We start from the raw sequence: 20,081 nt of genomic DNA on the forward strand, positions 1-20,081 counted from the left end.
AATCCACCCAAAACTTCATCCTCAACATTGATGGTCTCCCAGTATCCACCTCACCTCACATCCGGAATCTTGGAATCATCCTTGATCAAACCCTCTCCTTCGACAAACACATCAAACACATCACAAAGACAGCCTTCTTCCACCTCAAAAACATTGCCCGTCTCCGTCCATCCCTCTCCTCCACAGCTGCAGAAACCCTCATCCACGCCTTCATCACCTCCCGTCTGGACTACTGCAACAGCCTCCTCTATGGCGCACCCTCAAAAATCATCAATAAACTTCAATACATTCAAAACTCCGCTGCCCGTCTACTCACACACACCTCAATCCGTGACCATATCACCCCCGTCCTTTATAAACTCCACTGGCTCCCCATCCCCCAGAGAATCCAGTACAAAATCCTCCTCATAACCTACAAAGCCCTCCATAACCTGGCCCCATCCTACCTGACCGACCTCCTCCACAGGCACACTCCCACCTGCACCCTCCGCTCTGCTGCTGCCAATCTCCTATCCCCCCACATCCGGACCAAACTCAGATCCTGGGGGGACAGGGCTTTCTCCATCGCTGCTCCCACCCTATGGAACTCACTACCCCAAACCGTTAGAGACTCCTCCACACTCACCACATTCAAAACATCGCTGAAGTCTCACCTGTTCAGTACTGCCTTCAACCACTGAAGGTCACCTCACCTTCTGTCTCCTTTCTTTGTTCATTTATTTATTTACTTATTTATCTATTTATTCATTTCCCTATGTTCTCAAAATCTCTGTAAAGCGTCTTTGAGTATATGAAAAGCGCTATATAAATAAAATGCATTATTATTATTATTATTAAGTGTTTTGAAGGCAAAAACAGCTCAGGAACAGAACATGCATCCTAAATGGTCTATGTCACTGGCCACCTTGCACACTCTCTTGCAACACCTTGCCTTTGTAGTTACTACTTTTTTTGTTGCATAAGTGTAAATAATGGTTTGGTGAATCTACCTACAAATCTGATCAAACCCAACAGTAGGGAGCTTGCCTTTAGTGTGGGTGGCTCACCAGTTTCTACCAGGCATAGTCTGTATTGGTGGCAAAACTGTTACCCAGCAAGAAAGACGAAGCCTAACGAATGATTCTGTCTGAATATTGTTCATTCAAATGCTATTGGGCACTCTATGTCTTGAACATAGAACTTTCAATAGCAAAAGCTGAAGCTGAATCCTTAAAGACTTTGACCTCATTCCAAGAATATAGCATGAATACCCAAAAGTACGAACAACCTCCTTTTGTTGATATAGATGTTGGGAGGGTGGGAATGGTTCATGAAATCACCTTTTTTTTGCTTTAATGAATACCAATAACTCTTAATCTTCCCTTCCCATCTCTGAATGTTGGCTGGCAGCTCTGCCGTGATTTGTTTCATGTGGAAAATCCTATGGGAAGTTATGACTAACAGCTTCTCTTGCTGCAGGTCCAATGGGTATCTGTAGTTAAAGGAACAGGACCTCATATGAATAGCTTAAAACCCAACAGTATGAGCATTGAATTCTCAATAAGTACCTAACCCACAACAGCCCCCTTTCTTCCCCCACTCTTCTCCCCTGAATCCTGGCCTGACTTGCACTGGTTTCTCCACTCCCCCTCCACCAGCAACGTTTCCAATTGCTAAACAATTCACATTTCTATCCCCGAGTTAAACAATTTGCAGTTCTTTATCCTTTTGAGATCACACCCGTCTTTCCATTCCTGGCCTTTGTCCAACAGTCTGGTAATCAAAACCCCCTCGCCAGTGTTCACCTATTACCGGCCATACTCTGTACTGCCCCTCCTCTTTCCCACTCACCTGCGATCAGTTTGAAGAAGGGTTCTGACCCGAAACTTCGCCTATCCACGTTTTCTAGGGATGCTGCCTGACCCACTGAGTTACTCCAGCATTTCGTGTCTTTGAGTCAGTGTCAGTGATATACAGTGTGGAAACAGGCCCACCGGCCAACATGTCCCAGCTACACTAGTCCCACCTGCTTGTGCCTGGTCCATATCCCTCCAAACCTGTCCTATCTATGTGCCTGTCTAACTGTTTCTTAAATGTTGGGATAGTCCCAGCCTCAATTGCTTCCTCTGGCAGCTTGTTCCATGCACCCACCACCCTTTGTGTGAAAAAGTTACCCCTCGTATTCCTATTAAATCTTTTCCCCTTCACCTTAAACCTGTGTCGTCCGGTCCTCGATTGACCTACTCTTTCTTTCTTCGGTATCTGTAGTTGTGTTGGCCAGCTCACAGCCAAAGATATTACAGCTGCCGATTTGTTTCCCAAGGTATTGACTTTCCTCAATTTTCCCACATCTGGCATCCCAATCCCTGTGTTTGTTTATGTGTGTGTGTGTGTGTGTGTGATTAGTACCAGCCAGGGGAGGCTTCTTGGATTCACTTACCTAATTATTTTTATGTTTTACGCCTTGTGGGAGATGTGAAAATTAGGCTGAGCGCTATAGGGAGCCATGGGAAACATCACGACTCAAGCTGATGCATTCTCACCAGGATTTACTGCAGGATAAAGCCAGGGATTTTGGAATGTTAATCGAAAGATGCAGACGATCTACAGCTGCTGGTGAAGGTTTCTCCTCCGAAATAATCATGGACTTTGCAAATGTTTCATTCTGCTTCCCCACCCATTGTTCATTGAGCCCACTGGGATAGGCAAGTCTGTCAGTCTTATTACGTTAATGGATCGATTAGATCCATTTAATTTAATTTTACACGTCTCATCTCAGTCCATGCGTTTCCTAGGCTCCATGAAAATCGGGCAATGAAATTGAGATGTGTGTCAGTGGCAATAGATGGGGCATGTCCCGAATGCTTCTGTTAAAACCATTGGAACTTGTTACGGTAGGTGAGTCGAGAGTTCGATGTGATCACCGCGCTGAAGTTCTGATCTACCTAATCAGCAGCGGTGTTACTACTGCTCTGTAAGGTAGCAACGTAGGTGAGAACCAACGTGACCAGTAGAAGAAAGACCAGCACCAGCAGAACCATCGAGCCAGAAGTACAAGAACAGCTGCAGCTGTTACACGGATGCGAGGGACTTATTGTAGAAGTAAGCCAGCTTGCAACTGGCCATACGGGTGGCATGGTGGTGCAGTGGTAGAGTTGCTGCCTTACAGCGCCAGAGACCTGGGTTCGATCCTGACAACAGGTGCTGTCTGTACGGAGTTTGTACATTCTCCCCGTGACCGCATGGGTTTTCCCTGCGTGCTCCAGTTTCCTCCCACTCTCCAAAGTCCTGGAGGTTTGTAGGTTAATTGGCTTCGGTAAGAGTTATAAATGGGCCTGTTTCCATGCTTTATCGCTAAACTAAACTAAACTAAAAACTAAATAGGCAACACAGGTTGTGCAGGTAGCAGATATGCTTTCCTACTGTTTCAGGAAATTCAGGATGTCCTGTCAGGTGGTAGTGACCAGCTGTATCTGATATCCCGTAAACCTGGCACCCATGCTTTAACAATGACTGTTAAAACAGGCTCCAATCTCCGTTTGTGTAGGAATTTAGATTTAGAATTTTTTTAGATTTAGAGATACAGCACGGAAACAGGCCCTTCGACCCACCGAGTCCGCGCCGCCCAGCGATCCCCGCACATTAACACTATCCTACACACACTAGGGACAATTTTCTTAACATTTACCCAGCCAATTAACCTACATACCTGTACGTCTTTGGAGTGTGGGAGGAAACCGAAGATCTCGGAGAAAACCCACGCCGGTCACGGGGAGAACGTACAAACTCCGTACAGACGGCGCCCGAAGTCAGGATCGAACCTGAATCTCTGGCGCTGCATTCGCTGTAAGGCAGCAACTCTACCGCTGCGCCACCCATTGGAGGAACAGCACCTCATATTTCACTTGGGTAGCTTACACCCCAGCGGTATGAACATTGACTGCTCTAACTTCAAATAGCCCTTGCTTTCCCTCTCTCTCCAGCCCCTCCCCCTTCCCAGTTCTCCCACCAGTCTTACTATCTCCGGCTACATTCTATGTCTGTCCCGCCCACTCCCCTGCCATCAGTCTGAAGAAAGGTCTCAACCCTTCTCTCCAGAGATGCTGTCTCACTCGCTCAGTAACTCTAGCACTTTGTGTCTACCTTCCAATCTCACTTTGTCTGACTCACAATCCTTCCAGGATCCTGCTAGGGACATTAACAATGCTTTGCTGTGCCCAGAAATGCTGTTGCCCAGCATGCTCAGGCAGGTGGTTACACCAACATTTCCTGTGTCTATGTGTATCAGAGTGAGCAAGCACCTGGACTTGCAGCTCTGGCTACTTTCCAATGAAGGGCGATACACACCTTTGGTAATTAGTCCAGGAGGATCCCTCAACCACAATGTTTCCATTAGTCTGCAGCCGGTGTGCTATCACAAGAAGATATTTATCAAAGTGTCTGTAATATTTCCACCGAGTACTGTGATGCTTTTGTGCTGTGGAAGACTACACTTCCTGCTCTCATCACGCCTCAAACCAAGATTACCAGCTGATGAGAGATCAAGTCTAGAAGCCTGATAATAGCGTAGAAAAATCCACGAGCCCCAGGGATGGCATGGTGAAAACTATGTAATGACAAAACACAAATGGTTGAACTCGGCGGGTCAAGCAGCATCTGTAGAGGGATTGGACAGGTGACGTTTCAGGGCAGGACCCTTCTTCAGACGGGACATGTAGCAAGTTATGTATTGAGCAACACATTGGGTATACTGAAGTTATGTTCCCGATGCATAACCAGATCTGAAAATACTCTATTTACCTGTTTCCAGAATAGTTAGGGTGTGGTGCACTCTGCACAAGAGTTTTGAACCTGCAGCAGGAACACAAAGAGTAAAGGATGGAAAAATAATAGGTGGAAGCAGATTCAGAGGGGATAATGGGCAGATGGAATAAAATGGGGGATGGGGATGGGTGGGTGAACAAAGGGAGATGAAAACTAGGCGGACACGAGAGAGTAGGTGAGAGAAGACCACCGGGATTACTTGAAATCGGAAATTTGAATGTTCAGACTAAATCTGTGATATTCTACAAGTAGTACCATCGGAGCATTGACAGAAATAGGGACGGACTTCTGAGATCCTTGCTCTGTCTTCTTGAGATGATCTTGGCCCATGTCTGCTAGCCTTTAGAATGCATGAGGGCTTAATCATAAACTTTTCCACCTGCATCTGTGCAGCGGAAGATTAGCTATCAGGACATGAAACATTGGTGTGTTTAAGTTAATGGACCCAATGGAAGGTAAAATTTGTGGCATACACAATGCACCTTCTAGGTGAAGGTCTGAATGTAATTGTTTAATTGATGCTTAAAAAATATCATGCAAGTGGCCACTTTGTGCATGCATGCTTACAGAACTTCATGCAAATGCCAGCTTATCCATGGACAATTGCAATATCCCTAAGCCCTCCAATATCCGAGTCACTCATGCTTGAGGCCAGCTATCCCAGAACCTGCAAACAAGCAGGGATGTGTACAGTTGATCCAAAGTATCCTATTATCAATGGCCTTAGAGGTGTGCGGAGTTTATATCGAGATGTTTGTGATTTGAAGAATGCAGCATGGCATTTCCCACCCATTAGACAATCAAGATTCATGAAGCTGTCAAAGACATGGATCATTTTCCATATGCCAGGAGCCACCTATCAACAAACATAATGGTGGAATTCACCATGGACTCCAGTGTACAGCACTTGCTCTGGCTGCACGAGGGAAAGAGTGTTCAACGACTAAGTCCCCAAACTTAACACGGTTACCACCGCCGTTTTAAATGCTTCAGAGTTGTGGACAACCTTCAGATGGCTCCCAAAACACTGAAGAAACACCACCAATGATCTCGTGCAAAACCCACCAGCAGATTGGGTGAACCAATGTAAGTGTCCTCTTCCAGGGCCACAGTCCCCGCATTGAGGCGGTTATTAATGCTCAGCCAGCAAGCCACATCCAGACTCCATCATGACAAAAACTTCCAGGAAAACAGGGGAAACACCATGAATGGCCACAACTACTCAAAGTGGAGGCCAGGTTTCCAGAAAAGGCAATAACCACCTCGGGTTTTTACAACAGGAGCATCTGGAGGTCATTCACAAACAAGAGTGTTCAGTCCTTCTGCTTTCCTTGTCAAGCATCTCCGGTTCCAACTATGGCAGTGTTGTGGCTGTCATTTTGGAGTCTTCAGCCACCACATAACCAACTGGAATGGAAGCAAGTCATCCTCAATGCTGAGGGACCACCTGAGAAGCGTAGTCCTCTCTGTGAGTGAAGCACTGTACAGATTTAAAATTGTGTGTGTGTTTGTGTGTGCAGCCTACAGCACGGAATATTTCTAACCCCCTTTGCTCCAACTCCATGCCCTGTGTCACCTGTCACTCAAGCACACCAAAGAAAAAAATGGTGTCGGAAGGATCTGCAGATGCTGGTTTCCTCCACCGATAGATGCAAAATGCTGGAGTAACTCAGCGGGACAGGCAACATCTCGGGAGAGAAGGAATGTGTGACCTTTTCGGGTCGAGATCCTTCTTCAGAAATATTTATTGAAATGTGTTTCCTCACTGCCCTGAGACATGGGCAGACTTTGGAGACTGCGGGCTCAATGTGATCTCATGTTGATTCGTTGAAGACGAGAGTAATGAAGGCAAAGTGATTTTCTTCTCATATATGAGTTCAATTTTGTTTTCCAGACCTGAGAATGCCACCACACCGAGTGCAAGTGCAGGTAAGAACACCAGATTTCTATCACTCCCTGAGATTATTTAACAGATCCTTATCAGAGGTTGGCAAGACATCAAAACCACAACTGCTGTTTCAGTACCACCAGAGTCACCTTTAACCTGCAGTATCAGTAGCAATCGAGTAATCCATACTTTACTGTATAAAGTTGGAATAGCACTTCCCCTGCCTTACAGTAAGACTGAAATACTCCTTACATGCTGATGCATTAACACTTCAGTATCCTTTACTGTTTTACCAGTTACACTGGAGTATATTTTACCCTGCTGTTTCATAGATTCCTTACCATGCTGATTAATTAACAGGATAGTATCTGTTACCTGCTGCTTCATTACTACTATTGTATTCTTTACCCTGCTGTTTCGATAAGATTTATAGTATCCTTACCACATGAAGTTAGACTATAACATCCCTTACCCTGCTGTTACAGCAACACTATAAGTCCCCTGCCCTATAATTCCAGTAACACTTAATATCCTCATTTTTAACTCATGCTACCCCATCTGTTCTTGCTATTTCAGAAATGAGATCCTTTACCCCACTGTTTAAATAAGATTATAGAATCCTTTACTCTGCCGATTAAGTAAAACTATAAGTGTAAGAAAAATAACTGCAGATGCTGGCACAAATCGAAGGTATTTCACAAAATGCTGGAGTAACCCAGCAGGTCAGGCAGCATCTCGGGAGAGAAGGAATGGGTGACGTTTCGGGTCGAGACCCTTCTTCAGTCTGAAGAAGGGTCTCGACCTGAAACGTCACCCATTCCTTCTCTCCCGAGATGCTGCCTGACCTGCTGAGTTATTCCAGCATTAAGTAAAACTATAATATTACTTAGCCAAGGTGACCAGATATTTCAAGACCAGCATACTTTATCCTCATCCTCCAGGGACATAATAGTTGATGTTACCTGCTTTTCCAGGAACTCTCCATTTTCCCCTTCCCTGGTGTTTCTGTAATGTTAGAGTATACCTTGTCTTTTTTTTCAGGAACAGTGCAGTGTTTCTTATGTTCCAGTATCAGTAACTATATAGTTTCCGTTGTCTCGCCCCCCTGACATCAGTCTGAAGAAGGGTCTCGACCCGAAACGTCACCCATTCCTTCTCTCCTGAGATGCTTCCTGACCTGCTGAGTTACTCCAGCATTTTGTGAAATAAATACCTTCGATTTGTACCAGCATCTGCAGTTATTTTCTTACAGTAACTATAGAGGAGCAGTTCCTGCCCCTTGTTCTGCTGTGTAACACTAGTCCATCAGTTAACCTGCCACGTCTGTGGACTGAAGAGAGACACAAAATGCTGAAACACTTCAGCGGGGCAGGCAGCATCTCCAGAGAGTAGGAATGGGTGGCATTTCGGGTCGAGACCCTTCTTCAGACTGAGACCCAGGGGGAAGGGAAACGAGATATGGAAGGGTACAAATAACTTATCAGGTGTGAAAAGAACAGATCAAAGCAAACGATGATCAAGGAAATGTAGAATGGCTCATTGTTGGATGAGGGGGAAGGTGTCAACAAGGCATACAGACAGTAAAACTAATCAGGAGGACAGTGAAACTAGTAGGAGAACTAGGGTGGGGGAGGGACAGAGAGAGAGGGAAGTAGGGAACGCCTATGGACTGTTCTTGGGAGCAGAACTGTTGTCATTTTATACCAATATAATAAGTATAAGTAAACCCTTGTTTTAACAGACCTAGATTCTAAAGGATTTTGGTGATAGCCGACTGATCTACCAATGGCCGCTCGCAGTGCAGGCCTCTTACAGAGCCGGCCGCTGGCACGAGAAAGAGGGGGAGAAGGGAAATATGGAACTTGTGGATGGGGGACGAGCTTATGGAGGAGGGGAAAGGAGCAGGGTGACTGGGGTTGTAGGAGATGGTGGGAGAAATGCATACCTTGGGGAGGGAACGGGGGAAAGAGGGGAGGGTACGATGAGTATTACTTGAAATTGAAGACGTCATCTGCATATGTGGCACTGAACCGCAAACAATGGAGCACCTGTTGAGATGTCCACTATTGGCGCACGCATGCAAAGCTGAGGACCCCACAGAGAACCATGATATTACTAAGAGTTGTGTAAGAAAATAACTGCAGATGCTGGTACAAATCGAAGGTATTTATTCACAAAATGCTGGAGTAACTCAGCAGGTCAGGCAGCATCTCAGGAAAGAAGGAATGGGTGACGTTTCGGGACGAAACGTCACCCATTCCTTCTTTCCTGAGATGCTGCCTGACCTGCTGAGTTACTCCAGCATTTTGTGAATAAATTGCTAAGAGTTGTGTTCAGTTTTGGCTGAAACACAATATCTAGCACGTGTGGACACGATAAGAAGACTTGAAATTGGAGAATTCATAAAATTGGGCTGTAAAGTACCCAAGCAGATATGAGGTGCTGTTCTGCTCGTTTGCATGTGGCCTCACTCTGGCAATGGAGGAGTCCAAGGACAGGATGGTTCGTATGGGAAGGGGAGTTAATTGGGCATCGTAAATGGCCTCCAGATGAAGTGAATGAAAAAGGTGAATCAGCAGGTGTTAATCGGCACGTGTGAGAGAGAATAGATTACAGGAAAATAAAATGGAGGGAGAATGGGATCGATGTGATTGTTCTGACAGTTGACATGCGCTCAATGGGCAGAATTTTGTCACTGGCTATTAGCAATTGCAGCCACAATTTATCCGTCACTTCTTGTTGGCCAGTGCTACAATGTCCATAACCAGCATCTGTGCTCCGTAACCTTTTATTTATAATCACATTAAAGTTCATTCAAATATCAGGGAAGAACAGAACAAAAAGCTCAGAGACTGCTGCTATCTATCAGCTCAAGAAAAGTCTTGTTACAGTCAGGGGTTGAAAATCTGTGTTCCCAGCAATTTTTTTTAAATGTCTGCCCAAGTCTAAAAATAATTGTAATAAGTAATAATGTTATAAGTATCTCATCGTTGGCTCAGGTTACAAGGATCTGATCATATTTTTTTTCTGTCAGTCCGAGGCTGATTGTTAGCTAGATGTTTAAATCGCTGCTTGAGAACTTGCAATAGAAGGGTGATGCAGTCGGTAGGGGCGGCGCGGTGGTACAACTGGTAGAGCTGCTGCTTTACGGCGCCAGAAAGCCGACTTCAATCCTGACCTTTGGTGTTGTCTGTGTGGAGTTTGCATATCCTCCCTGTAACCATGTAGGTTTGCACCGACCGGATGCTCCAGTTTCCTCCTACATTCCAAAGACAAGTGGGATTTGTAGGCAAATTGGCCTCTGTAAATCGCCCCTTGTAAATTGGAGTGTATTAGGGATTGCAAAAGTGGGATAATATAGAACTAGTGTGAACGGGTGATCGATGTTCAGCATGAACTTGGGGGATGAAGGCCTGCTTCCATGCCATATGTTTCAATCAATCAATATCTTTCAATCAATTTAGATTTTAGTTTTTTTTTTAGATATAGAGATACAGCGCAGAAACAGGCCCTTCGGCCCACCGGGTCCGCGCCGCCCAGCGATCCCCACACACTAACACTATCCTACACCCCCTAGGGACAATTTTTACATTTGCCCAGCCAATTAACCTACATACCTGTACGTCTTTGGAGTGTGGGAGGAAACCGAAGATCTCGGAGAAAACCCACGCAGGTCACCGGGAGAACGTACAAACCCCGTACAGACGGCGCCCGTAGTCAGGATCGAACCCGAGTCTCCGGCGCTGCATTCGCTGTAAGGCAGCAACTCTACCGCTGCGCCACCGTGCCGCCCTTTAGGGCAGACATGTGAGGGTAATTTCTAGGTTTTCCCTCCCTAAAACATGCTGAAAATACCCTTTTTAATCTATCTTTCCAAGATTCAAGATCAAGATTCAATTTAATTGTCACATGTACCAATTAAGGTACAGTGAAATTTGAGTCCCCATACGGCCATACTAAATAAAAAGCAACAAGACACACAGCCACATAAAATAAAATTTAACAAACATCCACCACAGTGGATTCCACATTCCTCACTATGATTTCCCATTGCATCTTGAGGGCAGATTGTTGGCCCTTTACCCCTTTTAAAGTACTCAAAGTAAAGCCAGCATCTCTTTTCCTTGCAGCTGTGTTGTACCTACTTTCTCTCACAACCAGCATGCGATGGTGGAAGCAGGCACACCAGTGAGTCTGGATACTGCTGAGTTATTGGTGAAAACAAAAATAGTGAGATACAGCACAGAAACAGGCCCTTAGACCCACCAAGAACATGCCAACCACCAATCACCCATTTTTACACAGTCCATTTTATTCTCCCCACGTTCCCATCAGTTTCACCCCTCAACCCCTCACCTACACACTGGGGCCATGTACAGTGGCGTATTAACCTTCCAGCACACACATTCTGGGGTGGTAGGGGGGGGAAACTCCGCGCAGAGAGCACCAACGTTCAGCATTGAACTGTAAGGCAGCAGCCCTGCTAACTGCAACACTTTTAGCTCCGTGTTTGGATTTTTCCAATTTCTGTTTAAAAATAACTAGTGTTTCTCAGTAAGTGACGGAAGTCAGGACTTAAGATGTCTCTTTGTCGGTCAGTTTCATCCTACAATGTTCGGACCAGGTATTTCTGCATAGGTTAGGAACACCAGTCTGCCTTTCCTCATCACGCATCTGTGCACGAATACAGTCAGGAATGATAGTTCTCGGCGATGAGCATTCCCCTTCCATAACTGACAGGCAGGAGCCTCCAGCAGGGTTTGACAGCTTCTGGACAAGTGTGGCTCAGCTGAATGATTCCCATTAGTTGGTGTATTGAAATGCAAATCCTTTGGCCACCCAACCTCCTCCCGACTTAAGCCATTTTAAGTCAGGTGTCGCTTGCACCTACACCATTCAGGAGAGTAGGAAGGCTGAGAAATTGTTATGGGCTCGGATGAAAGTTATTTTGGACTTGAAGTGAAATGTGACAGAAGTTGGCAGTGAGAATGGAAAGAAACAAGTGAGAAAGATATGTAGGAAAATAACTGCAGATGCTGGTACAAATCGAAGGCATCACAAAATGCTGGAGTAACTCAGCGGGTCAGGCAGCATCTCAGGAGAGAAGGAATGCGTGACGTTTCGGGTCGAGACCCTTCTTCAGACTGATGTCAGGGGAGGGGGCGGGACAAAGATAGGATGTAGTTGGAGACAGGAAGACAGTGGGAGAATTGGGAAGGGGGAGGGGAAAGAGAGGGACAGAGGAACTATCTGAAGTATTTATTTTAAAGGTCTAGTGAGGGTAGGTGGACAGCTGGGGGAGTCCAATAATTATTTTAAAGTGAGAAAGATATGGTCAATTGAAGAAATATATCACTCATAAATGGCATTTACCTTTTATCATTCGAAGGGTGATGTTAAGGGAGGGGTGGGTGCTATCTTAGATATCTTTAGTCCTGTTCTCACCATTTACGTGGCCATTTTCCTTTGAGCATTACTGACCATAAGTCATACATGGGATTCTATCCAGGATACTGAGAATTTTATTACAATATAATACAATACAATATATCTTTATTGTCATTGTACAGGGGTACAGCGAGATTGGGAATGCGCCTCCCATACGATGCAATAATTTAATTAATTTAAACAACAACAACCCATTCAAGAATAGAATGCTAAAAATGCCGGAAATATAAAGTAAATCGGAAAATGTTGGGGGTTCTCATGACGCCAGCCAGTGGCTGTGCAGAGATTAATTAAATTGACATTTTGGGTCGGTGAATTGCTGCTGCTATTCTGGTGGAGGATTTTATTCTCAACTAAGGCTGTAAGCAAAGTTGCAGCCTCTTTGATTTTTATGAGCAATAAAAATCCTTTACCCATTTCACATGATGAAGAAAAGGATTTACGGTGACTAAATACATGAAAGATTACAGCAATTTATCTCGCAGGTTTCCTATGTACTAAAGGCAATAAATGGAACGTAAATTACCGACTACAACACACTTGTGTCATGCAGGTTTTAGATGGCTGATGTATTACCAAGTTGACACCCCGGCTTATTTACGCAGCAGGAAGAAATCAAATTAACACTTCAATGCTTGGTACCCTTCTGGACTGATTGTATTCATTCATCATCAACCCACAACTGGCTCCAACCTCTGCCCCTTTGCCAGTGGCAGACCCATAATCACACAATACTTTACTCTGGTGCTAATCAGAGCAAAACACTCCTCCTGCAGAGTCAATCTACTTTTGGAAGAAAGAATCTATAATTATTCCCCTGGATAGTTTTTTCTGTTAGATCGGTGAGAATGTGAGTTAAATTGTCACACATGGATTTACACTGAATTGACTAAAAAGCGTAGCACGTGATTATAATAGTTTATAGGTGCCTTTACATACTGATGATATACACTGATCAGCCAAAACATTATGACCTGATGAGCCAAAACATTATGACCACCTGCCTAATATGCTGTTGGTCCTCGGTGTGCAGCCCCATACGTAGCAGGGTGCGATGCACTGTGTGTTGTGACACATTCCTCCCGTGACCACCATTAAAAATTTCTGGGACTTGTGCCACAGTAGACCTTCTGTCGGTTCGGACCAGACGGGATAGTCTTTGTTGCCCTCGCGCATCGATGAGCCTTGGGTGCCCAACACCCTGCCGCCGGTTTGTGGTTTGTCCCACCTCGGACCACTGTCGGTAGGTACTCACCACTGCTGATTGGGAGCACCCCACAAGCCTTGCCGTTTCAGAGATGCTCTGATCCAGTCATCTGGCCATAACAATTTGGCCCTTGTCAAAGTCGCTCAAGTCTTTACTCCTGCCCATTTCTCCTGTATCCAACACATCAACTTCAGGAACTGACTGTTCACTTGCTGCCTAATATATCCCACCCCTTGACAGGTGCCATTGTAACAAGATAATGAATGTTATTCACTTCGCCTGTCAGTGGTCGTAATGTTTTGGCTCATCGGTGTATAAACTGGCTTTGTGTAGATTAGTACCTTGAACTGATTAATAATACATTGTATGTGCAAGTAACACTTCCAGGAAAGATGACTAGCGTCAGGAAGAGGTTGGGCAGCAAAATAATTTGTATGTCATTGCACCAACTGATTTTTCAAAATGGTTTCCATCCCCCCCTGGTTACTTATTTCCTAACAAATGAAATGAGCCGGGGGATAATTTTTGATTTCATATTGTTTCTGCTCCAAAATCAGTCGCCATTTAGGCTAAGATGTTATGTCTGTTGTAATGCATCAAATGCCCCACTAAGCCATATTGATGGATTTCCTAGATATAGACAATAGGTGCAGGAGTAGGCCATTTGGCCCTTCGAGCCAGCACCACCATTCAATGTGATCATGGCTGATCATTCACAATCAGTACCCCGTTCCTGCCCTCTCCCCATACCCTCTGACTCCGCTTTCTTTAACTCTATCTAGCTCTCTCTTGAAAGCATCCAGAGAATTGGCCTCCACTGCCTTCTGAGGCAGAGAATTCCACAGATTTACAACTCTCTGACTGAAAAAGTTTTTCTTCATCTCCGTTCTAAATTGTCTACCCCTTTTTCTTAAACTGGGGCCTCTGGTTCTGGACTCCCCCAAATTGCGAACATGTTTCCTGCCTCTAACGTGTCCAATCCCTTAATAATCTTATATGTTTCAATAAGATCCCCTCTCATCCTTCTAAATTCCAAAGTATACAAGCCTAGTCGCTCCAGTCTTCCAACATACGACAGTCCTGCCATTCCGAGAATTAATCTAGTGAACCTACGCTGCACTCTCTCAATAGCAAGAATGTCCTTCCTCAAATTTGGAGACCAAAACTGCACACAGTACTCCAGGTGCGGTCTCACTAGAATCATATTCACGTGATTGAATTGACAAATTGGGTAATTTTCTTCTGCATGAATTAAGTATTATATTGATGTGGAGAGGATGTTTCCACAAGTGGGAGAGTCTCGGACCAGAAGCCATACCCTCAGAATTAAAGGACGTACCTTTAGAAAGGGGATGAGGAGGAATTTGTATAATTGAGGGTGGTGAATCTGTGGAATTCATTGCCACAGATGGCTATGAGACCAAGTCAATGGATATTTTTAAGGCAGAGATTGATAGATTCTTGATTAATACAGGCGTCAGGGGTTATGGGGAGAAGACAGAGAATGGGGTTGAGAGGGAGGGGTAGGTCAGTCGTGATTGAATGGCGGAGTAGACTAGATGGGCCGAATGGCTTAGTTCTGCTCCTATAGCTTATGAACTATGAAAAAACATCATCAGAGCAGATCATCTGATCATTTGCCTCCTTCCAGTTAGTTGTACCATTCTTTGTACGGAAAAGGGTATGTGTATGCAACAAGCTGCCAGGCAAAGTGGTTGAAATAGGTACAGTGAAAAAACATTTTAGACTCATTTGGCCATTACCTGGAAATGAAAGGTGTGGGGGGATAAGGGTCAAACACAGGCACATGGGATTGGCATAGATAGGCATTTTAATCAGCATAAACAATTTGGGCCAAAGAGTCTAACTCTAAAACTCTCAAGTTTCCAAAGCTGATCCCTAACCTGCAAGAGAACAGTGGGTACACTTGAAAAACATTGTCTGATAGTTGTGAGTTGAGTTGGGCGCCGTGAAGGTAGCGAAAAGCTTAATATATACAAGTGTGTATAATATATACAAGGGTCTCGACCCGAAACGTCACCCATTCCTTTCTCTCCGAGATGCTGCCTGACCTGCTGAGTTACTCCAGCATTTTGTGAATTAATATATACAAGTCTGTCTTAGTGATCATTTTTTCCCCAAAATGGTCTTTCGCACGCATTTGAAAAATATAATTTCAGTAAGTGAAGTTGTGGAAAGCATTTCTTTAACAGTGTATATAGTCAGGAAGAGTTTAATGATGCAGAGGTGTACATTTCCATCACTTCACAAATCGCACCGCGTTATTAAGGCCAGTAAATTGCCTCATCAAATGCAGCCAACATCCTTGGTTCTGTGGCCTTGGCTGTGGTGCAGCTTTAGGTAATGTGCTTTTCAAATCAAATCAAAGTGCACACATTCCCTTCCTTGCAGTTCAGCCTGATGTGTGCTTTCCAGCTCGGCTATCAAAGTAGGTCTCCTGGAGGATTGGAAAATAGCCATTGCTTTCTAATCCACGGGGACTCTCATCAAAGAATACAAAACCACCAGCAGAAAGCTTCAAAGCCGGACAACAATAAAACAAACTATCGGCCATGTACTTATTCAGGAATTGCAATAATTCCTGGATAGTTTAGTGTAGAGCTATAGCGTAGAAACAGGCCGCTCTGCCCACCGATTCCTGCCCGACCAACAATCACCCATACACTCGTTTTAGCCTATACACTAAGGGACAATTTACGGAAGCCAATTAACCTACAAATCCGAACGTCGTCGGAATGTGGGAGGACACCAGAGCAGCCGGAGAAAACCCACGCGGTCATAGGGCAACCTACCATCACTTTACGGGTGTCTGGTGTTGTAAAGCAGCAACTCTACCGCTGCACCACCGTGCTGCCCTAATTATTCAGAATATGCCTGGTAATACAAGAAGATAACTGCAGATGCTGGTACAAATCGAAGGTATTTATTCACAAAATGCTGCAGTAACTCAGCAGGTCAGGCAGCATCTCGGGAGAGAAGGAATGGGTGACGTTTCGGGTCGAGACCCTTCTTCAGTCTGAAGAAGGGACTCGACCCGGAACGTCACCCATTCCTTCTCTCCCGAGATGTTGCCTGACATGCCTGGTAATACTTTGGCTATGTAATATAAGCCGGAGATAGCCAATATAATACTTTGTCTCTCTCGTGGGAGACACCCCTCATGGCAAGATCGGCATTCTGTGTCCAACCCAAATTGCCCTGATTAGATCTAGAATCACAACCCACTGATAGTAAAGAATCAACATTATAGTTATACAGCATTGAAACAGCTTTATCCCAACTCATCCATCCTGACCAAGGTGTATTCCTGAGCTAGTCCTATTTGCCTGCATTTGGCCCATATTCCTCTAAACCTTTCCCCATCCATATACCCCTGCAAATATATGTTAAGCATTGCAATTACTCGCCTCTGCCACTTCCTCTGGCTGCTCATTCCATATATCCACCAACCTCTGTGCGAATACCTGCCTTTCAATCCCTTTTAAATATTTCCCACTCACCTATATCCTCTAGTTTTAGACTCCCCTACCTTGGGAAAAAGAGTATTACAATCCATGTTATCAATCTAGGTCACCCCAAAGGCTTATTGTACCTTCAGACAGTCTTGTTCAATATGTGCGGATGGAGGAGAGATTGTAGTCAGTGGCATTCCAATGCATCTCTTGCCTTTGGCTTTCGAGGTGATGAGGTTGCAGGTTTTGGCAGCATCTCCAAGTTACCACATTGATATTTGCAGATAGTATACATAACAGCCACTGTGCACCACTAGTGGATGTTCTGAATATTTAGGATGGTGGATGGGATGCCAATCCTGCGTATTTGTTCTAAACTGTGTTGAGCCTCTTGAGTGTTGTTGGAACTGCATTCATCCTGTCTCGTGTGTGGGGGTACGGAAAGGCTTGAAGGTATCAGGGAGAGGGTTGCTTGTTACAGGAGAAAGCTTTTCACTGTACCTCGGTACACGTGACAATAAGCTAATCTAAACTTCCAACCTTTTTTAACTTGTCCGATGAAGCTTTTGGTTAATGGCGTTACGCTGTGGAATTACGAGGAGAGGTTATTATATTCTCTCTCCTGGAGACAGTTACTGCCCAAAACCCACAAAATATGTGATTGTCACATATCAGCCGCCTGGATGTCATCCATGGCTTTTTGCGTGCAGGTGCAATAGACAATAGACAATAGACAATAGACAATAGGTGCAGGAGTAGGCCATTCAGCCCTTCGAGCCAGCACCGCCATTCAATGCGATCATGGCTGATCACTCTCAATCAATACCCCGTTCCTGCCTTCTCCCCATACCCCCTCACTCCGCTATCCTTAAGAGCTCTATCCAGCTCTCTCTTGAAAGCATCCAACGAACTGGCCTCCACTGTCTTCTGAGGCAGAGAATTCCACACCTTCACCACTCTCTGACTGGAAAAGTTCTTCCTCATCTCCGTTCTAAATGGCCTACCCCTTATTCTTAAACTGTGGCCCCTTGTTCTGGACTCCCCCAACATTGGGAACATGTTTCCTGCCTCTAATGTGTCCAATCCCCTAATTATCTTATATGTTTCAATAAGATCCCCCCTCATCCTTCTAAATTCCAGTGTATACAAGCCCAATCGCTCCAGCAGACTGCTTCAATTTCTTAAGTTGTGAATGAAGTTGAAGATTGTGCAATCATCATTAACCACCCCTCCTCTGACATGATGGAATCATTCTCTTGCTAACTGCCACAATAAATCTCCACAGTGATGTTTTGGCACTGAGACCTGGACTTCAACCCCCATTCTTTCCCTTTCTGTTGATTATAATTCTAGCCAGAGGAGTGTTTTCCTCCGAATTTCTCTTGTTTTTAGTTTTCTATAGCTCTATGACACCATAATAGTCAAATGTTGTCTTGATATAACGGACAGGAGCTTTCATCGCGCCCCTGGAGTTCAAATCACTTGTCTTTATTTGGGACAGGACTGTAAAGAGTGGCCATGGCAGTTATCAACTATGCACTCTATTAAAAAAATACCTTATTCCTCAGATTTCCTTTTTAAAACTTCCTCTCACCTTAAACTTATGCCCTCACTTGCCATGAGGTTCACGAGATTGATCCCTGGGATGGCGGGACTATCATATGAGGAAAGATTGAAAAGACTAGGCTTGTATTCACTGGAGTTTAGAAGGATGAGAGGGGGTCTTATAGAGACATATAAATTTATAAAAGGACTGGACAAGCTAGATGCAGGAAAAATGTTCCCAATGTTGGGGGAGTCCAGAACCAGGGGCCACAGTCTTAGAATAAAGGGGAGGCCATTTAAAACTGAGGTGAGAAGGAACTTTTTCACCCAGAGAATTTGTGGAATTCTCTGCCACAGAGGGCAGTGGAGGCCAAATCGCTGGATGAATTTAAGAGAGAGTTAGATACAGCTCTGGGGGCTAGTGGAATCAAGGGATATGGGGAGAAGTTGGGCACAGGTTACTGATTGTGGATGATCAGCCATGATCACAATGAATGGCGGTGCTGGCTCGAAGGGCCGAATGTGCACCTCCTCCTGCACCTATTTTCTATGTTTCTATGTTTCTATGAGGTAAGAATTCTGCCTAACTACCCTATCAATTCCTATCAGAATCTTACCTACTTGTATCAGGTCACCCCTCAGCCTCCTTCACTCAAGAAAAAACATGCCTAACCTATCAAGTCTCTCCCCATGATTAAAGTCCTCCAGTGCAGGCAACATCCTGGTGAATATCTTCTGCCCTTTCTCTTGTGTAATCACATCCTTCCTGTAGTGTGGTGACCAAAACGTCTTGTCGTACTGTAAAGTGAGGCCTAACTCCCTGAAACACCCTGGCTAAGAGAGATACCTATGTCCAACTCCTATTCATAAACTACAGCTGTTTTCAATTCCATTATCCCATCCAAGCTGATCTCCAAACTCATGGAACTTGAAGTCAACACCTCCAGATTCAGGGACAGTTTCTTCCCAGCTGTTATCAGATAACTGAACCATCCTATCACCTACTAGAGAGCGGTCCCAACCTACCATATACCTCAGTGGAGACCCTCAGACTATTTTTAATCAGACTTTAATGTACTTTATCTTGCACAAAACATTATTCCCTTTATCCTAGGAAAATAACTGCAGATGCTGGTACAAATCGAAGGTATTTATTTCACAAAATGCTGGAGTAACTCAACAGGTCAGGCAGCATCTCAGGAGAGAAGGAATGGGTGACGTTTCGGGTCGAGACCCTTCTTCAGACTGATGTCAGGGGGGCGGGACAAAGGAAGGATATAGGTGGAGACAGGAAGATAGAGGGAGAACTGGGAAGGGGGAAGGGAAGAGAGGGCCAGAGGAACTATCTAAAGTTAGAGAAGTCAATGTTCATACCGCTGGGCTGCAAGCTGCCCAAGCAAAATATGAGGTGCTGTTCCTCCAATTTCCGGTGGGCCTCACTATGGCACTGGAGAAGGTCCATGACAGAAAGGTCAGACTGGGAGTGGGAGTTGAAGCGCTCAGCCTCCGGGAGATCAGGTTGGTTAAGGCGGACTGAGCGAAGGTGTTGAGCGAAATTTTATCCTTTATCCTATATCTGGACGACTTGGTTGTTATCATGTATAGTCTTTCTGCTGACTAGCTAGCATGCAACAAAAATGTTTTTCACTATACCTCAGTGCACATGACAATAAATTAAATTAAATTAACTAGTATTTTTTAAAGTTGCAATATACTA

The 20,081-nt window shown here is 44.7% G+C and overlaps 1 protein-coding gene across 5 annotated transcripts in view; it reads left to right on the top strand.

Annotated features, from left to right (window-relative positions):
* Positions 1–20,081, top strand: part of dgkza (diacylglycerol kinase, zeta a) — a 567,459-nt gene that overhangs the window by 502,130 nt on the left and 45,248 nt on the right. For all 5 annotated transcript variants that reach the window (XM_078415104.1, XM_078415105.1, XM_078415101.1 and 2 more), the window contains one exon: positions 6,698–6,732. In XM_078415104.1, coding sequence (XP_078271230.1) covers positions 6,698–6,732 — 35 coding nt within the window. The remainder of the gene's footprint in view (positions 1–6,697; positions 6,733–20,081) is intronic.

The sequence above is a fragment of the Rhinoraja longicauda genome, chromosome 18 (genome assembly GCF_053455715.1).
Source record: "Rhinoraja longicauda isolate Sanriku21f chromosome 18, sRhiLon1.1, whole genome shotgun sequence".
Lineage (NCBI taxonomy): Eukaryota > Metazoa > Chordata > Chondrichthyes > Rajiformes > Arhynchobatidae > Rhinoraja > Rhinoraja longicauda.